The 13,244-nt window shown below is 37.9% G+C and overlaps 1 protein-coding gene across 13 annotated transcripts in view; it reads right to left on the bottom strand.

Annotated features, from left to right (window-relative positions):
- The window catches only part of GTDC1 (glycosyltransferase like domain containing 1), a 429,626-nt gene that overhangs the window by 228,090 nt on the left and 188,292 nt on the right, over positions 1–13,244 (bottom strand). For 12 of the 13 annotated variants that reach the window (XM_070389962.1, XM_070389968.1, XM_070389890.1 and 9 more), the window contains 2 exons: positions 12,650–12,817; positions 8,802–8,975 (listed from right to left, as the gene is read on the bottom strand). In XM_070389962.1, the coding sequence (XP_070246063.1) occupies positions 8,802–8,975; positions 12,650–12,817 (342 nt within the window). Of the gene's footprint in view, positions 1–8,801; positions 8,976–10,981; positions 11,201–12,649; positions 12,818–13,244 lie in introns of all 13 variants that reach the window. The other variant, XM_070389957.1, reaches the window with a different exon arrangement.

Here is a 13,244-nt window from a genome sequence, read left to right on the forward strand (position 1 = left end):
GATAGAGAAGGCAGGCAAGTGACAAATACATACAAGCATCCAACCTTGAGAGCCTGAGCGTTTATCTCTCTTCACCTTTAATCCAACTGAATGGCATTTGAAGTAGATGGTATCTACTGTGAAGCTCCCTGATGGAATTCCTTGGGAAAACAAGATCTTTTTCGAGGATAAGGGATGCCACTTTGTAATTCATTGTATTTCTACAATCCATTCTCATGGTCCAATCTGTTGTGGGGTGGGGATGATCTAGTTACATAAAAATCATGGCTACTCCCTCAGTGACAAATCTTACAGGAGAGACAGATGGAAGAAAAGTCTGATGCTGTGCAGATGTGGTCAACCCCATCCTTAACACCTAATGTGACAGATCGGGGACTGCCCTGTAAGACAGGTGTCACGCTACAATTTAGCTTGTAAGAGAAGAGAGTTTGGATAAATGGCAAGATACCTAGAAATTTTTTTAAGAAGAGTTTTCTTAGACATGAAATAATGGTATGCACCTCTAGCTGTTTCTTTGACATATTCTTCCTAGTCTGCTTCTTTAGGTAAAATTTCAACCTGACTATGAGAATTCTTTCTGAAAATTATTCACTCGTCCTCAAGTCAGGAAAAGTATGATGTCCTTTTCAAAAGGAGTGAGCTGGACTTGGGTTGAGGTTCTCTCCTAAGCCCACTGGATAGAAAGTGACAGGGCCAGGATTCATACTTCCAGCCTCACAGACAGCTCTCCATTAGGACACTCAATAAATATTTTTGCTTTAAAAGTTGATCATTCCTTTTCAGGTGTCCTCTTTTTCAAAACTTCAATCTTTTAAAAGTCTGATTTCTAAGACCTTGAATCCCTTCTTTCATAACATTACCATGACGTGATCTCTTTCATTCAATGTGCTGTCAGTTCTCTTATATAAATCATTTGTTCTTCACTAGTAAGACCCTGAAGCTGGGAAAGACTGAAGGCAAGAGGAGAAGGGGATGACAGAGGATAAGATGGTTGGATGGCATCACGGATTCGATGGACATGAGTTTGAGCAAGCTCTGGGAGTTGGTGATATACAGCGGAAGCCTGACATGCTGAAGTCCATGGGGTCACAAAGAGTAGGACACAACTGAGTGACTGAACTAAACTGAGTCAATCCTAGTCCTGGAGGACTCCAGTACTCCACTCCAGTACTGTTATAAAAAAGCCTGGTGGGCTACAGTTCATGGGGTCCCAAAGAGTCAGACACAACTGAGTGATTAAGCATAGCACAGTCAACCTCGGAGGTTCAGTGGTAAAGTATCCACCTGCTATTTCAGGAGATGGGGCAAAGGCCACACATTCGATGCTTGGGTCAGGAAGATCCCCTGGAGAAGGAAATGGCAAAGTACTCCAGTACTCTTGCCTGGAATATCCCATAGACAGAGGATCCTGGCCAGCTACAGTCCATGGGGTCACAAAAGAGCTGGACACAATTCAGCAACTAAACAACAATAAGCCAAAGCCAATCTGGGACCAAAACCTCTCTTTTGAGGACAGGTAGTTAAAAAAACATGTTAAGAGGTTGGGTTTCAAAACAGGGTAAAAAATATGTTTGATTTCTGGCTATACTTTTACTATTTGTATGAGGCAAAAGTTACTTATATTCTTTATGGCTGGCTTTCTTCAACTATAAATGGAATTATCTTTTAGAATTGTTGGGAGACTATTATGCTAAGATATGTATAATATACTTAGCATAATGTCGGGCTAAATTAAGACTCAGGAAGGTTAGCTGTTACGGCTAGCTCTACCTTCTGAAGATGACATTGTCAGAAAGCAAGTTGCAGATTCCTCAGATGTTCTGATTTTGTAAGACTGAGACTTGCACAAAGGCCTGGATATGTAAAATTCTCTAGTTCTACTAGGCTTTGCTTTTATGACAGCTACATGACTTAGAGTAGGAAAATATTGGTTTCTTTTAGCCAATATCCAGCTCAGTAAGCTGCAGAACTGCTCCATTTTTTTTCCCTCTCTATCACACATCGTCAGCACCATGGAGTTTTATGTGAAATCTGCCTTCTTGAAATGCACAGTAGACTCCCCTGGTGATGCAGTGATAAAGAATCTGCCTGCTAATGCAGGGGACATGGGTTCAATCCCTGATGCCACATGTCACGGAGAAACTAAGCCTGTAGACCACAACTTCTGGAGTCTGCAAGCTCTAGGGCCCACGAGGCACAAATACTGAAGCCCGTGAACCTGGAGACTGTGCTCTGCAACAAGAGAATTCACCACAATGAGAAGCCCACACATGGCAATGAAGAGCAGCCCCCATTTTTCACAATAAAATGTAAGAGAGAAGGCAGGCAAGTGACAAATACATATAAGCATCCAGCCTTGAGAGCCTGAGCATTTATCTCTCTTTGTCTTTAATCCAACCGAATGGTATTTGAAGTAGATGATATCCACTGTGAAGAGAAAGCCTTCATGCAGAAACCAGGACCAAAAATAAAATAAACAAATTTTTAAAAAAAGAAATGTGAAGTAAAAATTCCTTAATTTTCAATCTAACCTATATCCTTTAACACAGATTAGTCTTCCTCCTAGTCATAAGTCTCAGCCCACTAAGTCTTGAGATCACATCTATCTATCTTTTGGCATGCTACAAGCTGATAGTCTTTATCTCTTCAAAATTCATATGTCAAAATCTTGACTCCTAATATGATGCTTTTAAGAGATGCAGGACTTTGGGTGGTGATTAGGTCATGAGGGTGGAGCCCTCATGAATGAGATTAGTGCCCTTATGCAAGAAACCACAGAGAGTTCCCTTGCCCTTTGCATCATGTGAGAACACAGTGGGAAGACAGCCATCTATGAATCAGAAAGCAGGCCTTCACAAGACATCAAATCTGCCAGCGCCTTGATCTTGGACGTCCCAGTCTTCAGAAATGTGAGAAATAAATTTCTATTGTTTACCAGCCACCCAATCCATGGTATTTTGTTATAGCAGACCAAAAGGACTAAGACGTGGTATTAATATGACAAAATCAGTTTTGTTGACTACTGATCATCTGGCAGGCTTTGATGCCTTCAGTTTCAAGGAAGCCAATATAAACACCCTAACAGCAAAGGGAGAACTGGTGCATGAAAAGGCTTCAGTTAGAAAGATCCAAAAAGAAGTAGCTTACTGAAATGTTTCCCACTCACTTAAGCTTACAGACACTGCAACTGCATGAAAAGGGGTCAGATGTTTATTATCTTCCTTTAGGTGAATATGACTCATGTACATCCCAGAGTAAGACATGACATTTAGCTTCATTTGCTGTCATTTATAATTTCTGCCAAAAGTAGGTTATGAGTTTCCCTATATTTTTAAAGAGAATTTACTGGTTACTATTTAACCTTTCTTAATAAATCACAGTCATCTATTAGATGTACAAGCTGTACAATCATGGAGAAATGTCTGCAGGGTTCTTCAGTGTGCAGAGTTGCCTGCCCTGCCCTACAATGGCTCCAGGCTGCTATGATTTTTCACTTCTCATATATTTTTTTTAATAGTTTATCTCTCTCCTCCCTTGTTGTCAAGCTGTCAGTCAGCTGTCACTTTTTACTGCTGTCAGTGAGCCTGCCTTTATCGCACCCCCAATTTGATGCTGTTAATCTGCTGTCAGCTGAAAAATCAGATAATCAAGACCTCCGAAATTGCATTTACAATAAGTGATGGGCTGAACACTGGATGGAGGTTTTGAGATAGGAGTTCCAGTTTCAGTTCCAGTTCCTGTCTCTATCTAGCTGTGTGATTACCAGAAGACACAAAACTTCTCTGGGCCCTGGTGCCTTCATTTTTAAAATAAGCAGGGCCTGATTGTGAGAGAGAGAGAGAGAAAGAGACAGAAAGAAAAAGAGATCTCATTTCGACTTGAAGTCTGTTTCTCTGGCTACCAAAAAAATTATGAAATTTTATTGTGAGTTAACAGAATGCAAGGTGGGGTATCACTGTCCCTTTAAGTGTCAAATTCAAGCATAGCTTTAGTCATCACTTTATTTAATTTCACTCCTCTGAATTAGCTACTGCCCATCTCCTTAAAGGGATTCCCAGGTGGCTCAGTGGTAAAGAATCCACCTCTGCCAAGGCAGGAGACGTAAGAGATGTGTGTTCGATCCCTAGGTCAAGAAAATCCCCTGGAAGAGGAAATGGCAACCCACTCCAGTATTCTTGATGGGATAATCCCATGGACAGAGGAGCTGGGCTGGTACAGTCCATTAGTCTAAGCCATCTCCTTAAAACTCTCTTCCCTTTGTCCCACAGGATAATTCTCTCATTGATGACCTTCTGACTCTAATCTTCTCATTTCAATCCTGGGCTCTTCCTCCATTAATCCCTTAAGTTTCAAGAGTGCTAAAGGCCAGTTCAAAGCTAAAGATCAAAGTCATATTGAGAAACCAGCAACAATCCTGAGAAGCAGAACCTGTGTCCTAGGAGCCACCTTTAAGACTATGTCACAGTGCGTCCCATGCTGCTGATGTGTGATGTAAGATGAGGAATAAGAACTGACCACAGGCATGGAAGTCATCAGTGACCTTGACAAAAACAGTTGCAGTGGAGCAGCTTCAAGAGAAAACAGTGGGAATGAAATTGAAAAAAAAAAAGATTTTTTTAGAGCTTTTGATATTGAGAGAGAAAAAAAATTTTTTTAGAGGTTTTGCTATTAAGAGAGAGAAAGAAATGAGGCAGTAGCAGAAAAAGAACTGGAATCAAAAGAGAATGTTTTTAAGATGTAAAACAAATAGCATTTTTGTATGCTAATAGGAACCATCCAGAAAAGAGGAAAATGGATGATGCAGATCAGAGAAAAAAATTACTAGAAAAGTTAATTTTTAGGTAAGCAAGGAAGATGGGCTCCCACAAAGAAATGGAGCTGGACCTTAGACAGAAACAAGGTCAGTCCATCCGTAGTTATAGGTGTGAAGATTAAAAAAAAAAAATGCATCCAGAAGCACAAAATGGTAGATGTGATGGTAGCAGTGTAAAAATATTCTCTTCTGATTGCTTTTATTTTTCAGTCATTATCGGAGAAAGAAGTCTGAAGATTTGTTATTAAAAGCTTACAAGGAAAGGAAAATGTATAAATAGTTATAAATAAGAGGGGAAGCATGGTATACTCGCCATCCAGTTTGAAGTTTCCATCTAGATTTAGGGGTCATGAATTTAGAGTGGGCTAGTAAGTATGGCCGGAGAAGGCAATGGCACCCCACTCCAGTACTCTTGCCTGGAAAATCACATGGGTGGAGGAGCCTGGTAGGCTGCAGTCCATGGGGTCGCTAAGAGTCGGACACGACTGAGCAACTTCCCTTTCACTTTTCACTTTCATGCATTGGAGAAGGAAATGGCAACCCACTCCAGTGTCCTTGCCTGGAGAATCCCAGGGATGGGGGAGCCTGGTGGGCTGCTGTCTATGGGGTCGCACACAGTCGGACATGACTGAAGTGATTAGCAGTAGCAGTAGCAGTAGCAGTAAGTATGGCCGGAGGTTTTTCTCCTAATCAAATTGAAAAGGTGCAAAAGATTTGAGAGTATACACAAGAAAGGAGGTACAGTGACAGCATATGGAAGTTCAACTGGAAAAAGGAGGAGCAAAATTAGGACGAGAAGAATGAAAGTGATGAGCTGGCTCCTTAACATCAGTGGATAGTTGGTTCTGGTAAGGCCAAAAGGCTGCTTATATTAGGGTGATAAGAAGAATATATAAAGGAATTTCCCTATTTATATTAGACTGTTCCTTTGGCAGAATACTTCTCTGTTATCACATGTTAAGAGAGGGAAAATGGGAAGACAGTCCCCTTTATTCAGATTGCAATAAATGTGCTAGGTTATAAAACAATGGGGATGAAGGAGTTAACAAGATGAATTAATCTTTATTAAGGGCTTCCCAGGTGGCGCTAATGGTAAAGTGTCTGCCTGCTAATGCAGGAGACAGAAGAGACATGGGTTTGATCCCTGGGTCATGAATATGCCCTGGGGGAGGAAAAGGCACCCCACTCCAGTCTTCCTGCTGGGAGAATCCTGTGGACAGAGGTCCATGGAGGCAGGCCCCGGTCCATAGGGTTCCAAAGAGTCAGACACAACTGAGCGTCTGAGCCATATCCCATACAATCTTTATTAAGGTTCTGTTATGTGCCAGGCTGGACGTTTGGCACATATTATTTCATTTAATTGCTACATCATGCCTATGAGGTGATAAGGTAAATATAATCATAACCTAAACTCAAGGTCTTTGTACTTGCATGGGTTACAGGGCTAGTAGTAAAAGTGGAAACATTAGTTGCTCAGTTGTGTTCAACTCTTTGTTGAACCCACAGACTGCAGTCCTCCAGGTTCCTCTGTCCATGGGATTTCCCAGGCAAAAACAGTGGAGTAGGCTGCCATTTCCTTCTCTAGGGTATCTTCCTGACCCAAGGACTGAACACAGGTCTCCTCCATTACAGGCAGATTATTTACTTTCTGAGCCACCAGGGGTGGTCAAGCCTCAAATATGTGCATGCCTAACTATGGTATTTAAGAGCTTTCTCTTCCCAAAATGCTTTAATACATATAATGAAATATTTTCAAGTGAATATTCATCCTTGCTACTATTTTTCTGGCCTTTGAGAATGAGGCAGTGTAAGGGTAAGGAAGGCAACAGGTAACAGCAGGTACTATAAGCTCAATACTGGACTTCTATCTCAAAGTTGGACGTTCTGACTTTGAACAATTATCAACTTTAGAAGTCCTCATATACTTTGCTAAAATATGGCTTTTTCCCTTCCCTGTTATTACCCCTTATATTATATATTATTATAGTACATTATATTAATCATTCAAGTATATGTTCTGCTTTGTTTATAAATTTAATACAACTTTGCCATGACTATAATATTTGTATAGAGAGAAAGTAGAAGCATTCAAAAGTCATTTTATTTTTAATCACCTTGGTTATTTGCCTTTGGCATTACTAAATATTTTTCAACATCTCAACAAAATAATACTCTTTTTAAGACTGCAGGCATTAGAATGATTGTCATTCATGCAAATAATCACTTACTTACACTATATGAGTTTGGGTTGGATAAAGCAAATTACCATTTGAAAATAATTCAAATAACACTCTGGGCTAAGACCTTGCTTATGAATGTTATCTTGGCCACAATATTTCTTAACCTTCTTCCATTTAGCTAGATTTATTTATGGTAATACAGTCCAAATTAATAAACTATTCAACTGCCACAGGTGTATTAAACATAGGATATTGTAGGACTCTATCAGATGCAAATGAATTTGAAAAACATTATTTATTTGAAATTCTATAGAAATAAAAATTAAGATGTACTATAACTACCTATTCACTTAAAGATGCACATTTTAATGATATTATATGAAAAACTTAAAAGAATGTCAAAAATAAAGTTAAAAAATATGACCTAAAGTATAAGTCATATTCTAGCTGATGAGACAGAGCTAAAGCATAACCATTGTGTTTTTTAGACACTGACATTCTTTCATCACACATGAAAATTATGGATTACAAATATATACCATATGTACATACATGTACATACATATGAAAATCAACTGTGATCTTAGTTTCACTTAGCTTTACAGTTTTCAAAAATGTAAATAGATCATTAAATATTTTTGACAAATGACCTGTACTAATAGGAAGATTAGAAACTAAACAGAAAATTGAATCAAAAGTCATAGAATCTAAATTTGAATCCAGTCTCTGACAACAATCAACAGTGTGAGTATAAGCCCGTCTGCTTCTCTGGCGTTCTGTTTCCTGAACTCCAGAAAATAAGGATTAGGCAAGGTGGTCTAACAAACTTTATGACTCATAGCTTGATTTGGTATTAGGTAGAATTTTCTTCAGTGCAGTATTAACTAGTAAGACTCAAATAAATCAGTATTAGGGGTGTGGAAGAGTGGGTGTCCCCACAGCAAAATCCGGGTGAACTGAGTCCAGAACATAGACACTAATGCCGACCTCCTACACAGCATGCGTGGACAATAAATTGTCTCCTGTCTTCAAGGATGGGGAAGAAACAGCTGTCCCTGAGCTCTTTTTTAAGGACACAGTCAGTTACAAAGCAGCAGCATCCCCAGCTAGTATGAGTCCGACTGAAGTAAAGTTTCTATTCACAAGGGGGATATATTTCTGGTGGCAGTAAAAACAATTTTGCTAGGTTTAATCAAAAGTGAAAAGGAATTCTAGAATGTTCCCTTTGCGCCACATCATCCATTGCTAATTCAGGGTGGGCCCAGTGATAAGGGTAATAAAAATATCCTTAGTGACTGAGAAAAAGAAATAGCAATTAAATGCATTTCAACCCAATATAAAATACCAAATTCTTTACTAAAATAATGTAAATAATAAAAAATAGGAGAAGGAAACACAGCATGGGAAATGAAAGTAATCTAAGCAGTAAAATTTAACACTGACTTACTTAGGAGTTACTATTATACATATAAACCACTGGGAATAAGCTGAATAAAAGGTTGGGACATATGCTTGACGATGACTTCTGTATCAAAACAACAAATGAAGAAACAACAGTCAATGTTAAAAGCCAAAGCACCTTTCTTTGGCAAACAAATAGAAGAGAAAAGAAAAGAAGAACTTAATATTGGAATTAACCATTCAGTGATAGGTTGGACACATGATTTATAAATCACAGAAAGGTAAAAGAGTACTCAATTCTCTAACCATGCTTATGTGAAAAAGCTAAAAATGGCAAGAATAGCACCTATTTTTATACATTTGGGGAATAATTTATGACAGAATATTGAAAATAGAGTCACACTGACCTGCTCACGTCAGGAAACCTGATGGGAAAGTAAATAACTTGGCACTTGGGTCTGATGATGCTTTCCAGATCCTTGGGTCTGTGATCAGGAATCAACTTCATGAATTTTCCAATAGAAGTGAGAAATGACTCCATATTAAAAACTGAGTTGAATACCACCACATCAGCCACCAGGCTGCAAAAGGAAAGGATAAATGCATATGGTGAGCCCACATTCATTCAGTTCTTTTTATAACTTCTTTTATAAAGAAGAAGCTTAAAGACTTCTTCATTAATCACAGTTTTTACTGAATCTTGGGTTTGCAAAGAACTCTCCACTTCTTGGTTTTTATCAAAATGATCCTAACAGATAAGTTACTTTCATTAGCCTTATATCAAGGGAAGTTAGATGGCAGGCATCAGAGAGGAAAGGCAGGAAAGGAATTCAGTGATTTAATGGGATTCTATGAGGACAGTAAAGAATCTGTCTGCAATGTAGGAGACCTGGGATCAATCCAGGAAGATCCCTGGAGAAGAGAACGGCTACTCATTCCACTATTCTTGCCTTGAGAATTCCATGGACGGAGGAGCCTTGCAGGCTACATACCATGGGGTTGCAAAGAATTGGACATGACTGAGCCACTAACACTCTCACTTATGAGGCTTCAAACCTAAGTATATTTTCCTGCAATGCCAGGAATTTTCTGTAGTGTCACCAAAAACATGAGGACCTTTCTCCCTGTGGCCCAGTTACCCATGTTGAGTTTTTATGTCGGTGATGTACTTTGATTTACACCACAGTATGGAGAACAAAAAAGTTAGCATACTTTTCACTGCCTTTAAGGAGACTAATCCAGATAAAATTATTTCACACTAGAGCATACCTTCATAACATGTGGTTAAAGTCTATTTCTCATTTTAACCTTTGTTTTAAGAAACTGTTAGGTTTTTGAAAGTTCTGAGACTACATACACAGAAAGGATTATATGAGAACTCTACAAGTAACTTATTCTATTATTATATTAGACTTGGGGGAGTCAGAGCAATAGAAGAAACTGGTGAAAATGGATCCAGAAATCCATACCACTAGGTCCTACTGATTACATAATATATTATAAAGGACCATAACACCATGAACCTTCAAAATTAAACAAGAGAAATATAATACTGGCTGTTGCTTTTGATGTAAATGCTGTGATCCTCTCCTTAGCACTTTCTTTAAATTAAAAATAATCTAAAATATATAGTTAGAAGGGAATGTAAAAACAAAGTTTATGTATCATAAATACGTCAGTAGTTTCCAAATTTGTGTACAACATTTTTTGGGAAACCAATGAACACAAATGATAACCGTGGGTGAACTGGATAAAACAGGAATATGTACTATGTTTCCTTTATGACTCAAAAAACCATTTTAATAAATCATTGTTTTGTTTTTTAAAATAGCACTCATTGCTTTAAGCAATGATTCCATGTCTCAGTGTCCCTGGATCTCAACATGATGCATACAAATGCTTTGATAAGGTGTATAAGATCAAAGAGGAAACAGTTTTATTTCACTCTATAAAGAACATCAAGAAAACTGAAAAGAAGACACATAAGTCCACAAGACTGCAAAACACAAATGAATAAATAGAGTTTACAGAGCAGGACTATCATAACAAATCCTAAGTTTAGTTTAATTTGCGTTTACTGAGACAAAGTTCCTACTTTCAGTACATAGTGGAATGAAAAACCAACAAAAGGAATGTTGACCTGCCATCCCTATCCACTCCCACCCCTGAAAACTGCTTTCCCATACAAGCATTTTCTGTTTTTTTAGTTGCAACCTAGTGCAAATTTGGGGTTAGCAGTGATTACAACATGGATAACACAAGAGAATGTCACAGAAGTGCTGACACTACACTGAGCAATAAGGAAGCCAATATAATAATACACCAAAAGTTGAAGGATGTTTTACAGCTAGTCTGTTTTCACTATATGTCACATATTTTAATAGCGACTCACAGGTCATAATATATAGTTACGACCAGTGATCACCAGTCAGAGGGTTAGTGAAACCTCTGTTTAAGGTGAGTGCTTATGTCAGTCATCTCTGAAGTCCTTAACTGCCACACAGTCAAGAAAGAAATCTGACAGTGCCAACAAAAGCAGAAGTCAGCAAGAAAACTAAAGAAACATTTCAGGAAGCTGGAGTCATACTTTTCAAAGAGAATCTGAACTGGACTGCTTTCTGACATTCTTATTTTTCCTCTGGACGACTGCAAACCACTGTTTTCTCATTAAGAGTCCCAGTGACGATCAAGTCCATTTCTTTCTCTTCAAGTTCATCTACCAGTTTATCCTCTTGAGAAGAGCAATGCTCAAAAATCATGTATAAGATTTTATGGTCTCACTCCCTTTGAGCAAAAGCAATCTTTTCTAGAACAGAGAGATGAGGGGTAGTGAGTTAAAATTTTTTTTTTTTTTTTTTTGCTATTTGCCCTCAAAGGGCATGCAACTCAACTACATATATTCTTAAAAACCCAGTCTTTGTCAAATTAAAGAACCAAGATAGTTTACAGAAATATTCTTTTTCATGCATTTCCTCTCTGATATGAGTGGGTGTAACTTCCATTAACTTTAAAGCCATCCATAAAGGGAAAAACAGACTTAATTTTTTTCCCCAGTTATTTCTCAGGGGTAATAAACACACACTATCTGAGGAAAAGAACGATGCTAATTCAAGAAACCAAAAGAATATTACAAATGTTTTCCATATTGATAAAGTACAAAATGATTTCATTTTTGTTTTTAAAACATATTTTCCCTCTCTGTTTCAATATAAAATAAAGTATTTTAATTTTATTTTGAAATTTAAAAACGGTTGCTTTTTTTTACGAGACATTTGACGGGAAGCAGCTCCTCTCTATTTTGATAGCATTGCTACTTCACAATTGAAGCAGCTTGTAAAAATGATTGCAGGAAAACATTTACAAAATGCTCAAAACACAGAAGTATTACCAGCTAGCTGTTTTTCTATGTCAACGAAACTATGGAATATACTAGCAAAAGAGCTGGGTGTCTGTTTAAGAACATCATCAACCCCAAAACTAACGACTATTAAAAATGGTGAGTAAACTGTACCCAATCACTGCCAAACTGACTCCATTTGAGTGCTATGTCGATGGGATCCAATAGCAAAGCTGTTTCAGAGTCATTATTAACTTCTTTTATTAACTAAGTTTTAAGAGATATACTTTGTTGAAGTAACAAAACAGAAGGACCATCACCTTTAAAATGTCATGGTATTTTAAGGCTAGGCAATTTCAGAAGACTCAATGAGGGGAAGAAAAAAAACCAAACATCACCTAAAGATTCATTTTCCATAGTTTTCTCTTACAAACAATAAGAATCAAAGGACAAAAACCTCTTTCTCTGTTACGCTTTAATTTTTGTTTACTCCTCTGTACATTTCTATTTTGATTTTGGCTGGATACACTGAAAGTAGCTGGTAAATAAGAGGTGAAGAACTGCCTTTTCTAAAAGTACATCTCACACAACAGATGATGGAATAAGGGGCTGAAGGAGGTCCCTGACAGCCCTTTGCTTCTATTTTGAGTGTTGTAGAAAATACAGTTAAATAACTAGCTCAACATATAATCCGGTTGCTACACATATGTATTTTATAAAAAAAATTAGTTGTTCTCTTATCTGTATATATATATTGCAGAGGTACAAGTAATTCTTACCATGGAAGATATATTTAAACATTTGCTCCTAATATAAGGTATTTTAAAAATATGTGTACCGTAGGTCTCTAGATTTAAAAGTTAATGATAAGGAAAAAGATGGCAAAGGACTAAATACAGTGATACAATCTATACCTACCAGGAGAGAATTTGGTTGTATCCATATTGGAAATCCCTCTCCTGACATTTCTTGACAGGATATACCAATTGGTTCTCATGAAAGTACAGAATCTTTTTCAATTTCCCAAGGTCAGGTCGAAGGGCAGCCAGTTCAGTCAGGTTAAGCACTGAGCTTGCGAAGAGGATCCTAGGAAAGAAGGAAATTAGGGTTACCATCCTGAGCATACTAGAAGGGGCATTCTTCACCTTCTCTTCTCTCTACTCATCCTACCCCAAGGAAAACATATCCCCCATAGGGACACATCAAGAGTTAAGCCTAATACCATGTAGCAGCATTCTAAGTTTTGATCTCTTAAAAAGCAGCTGCTAAGAACTATAAAAGCCCTGAATCTCATTGGTCTTCTCAGCTCAGTTACTGAGAGATGCAAAAAAAAAAAAAAAGCTGGATGGATTTTATTGAAAAAGGCAAGAAAAGCTCTATCTGAAGGACAAATGGAACAAAGATAAGGCTGACTGGGGAATACTTTGCTCGCCAGTTTCATTACACTTTACTTCTTTATGCAACCAACTACTGAAATTCAATATATGAGCAGGAATGGCACATGTTCGTGTTA

This window comes from Bos mutus, chromosome 2, assembly GCF_027580195.1.
Source record: "Bos mutus isolate GX-2022 chromosome 2, NWIPB_WYAK_1.1, whole genome shotgun sequence".
NCBI classification, from domain to species: domain Eukaryota; kingdom Metazoa; phylum Chordata; class Mammalia; order Artiodactyla; family Bovidae; genus Bos; species Bos mutus.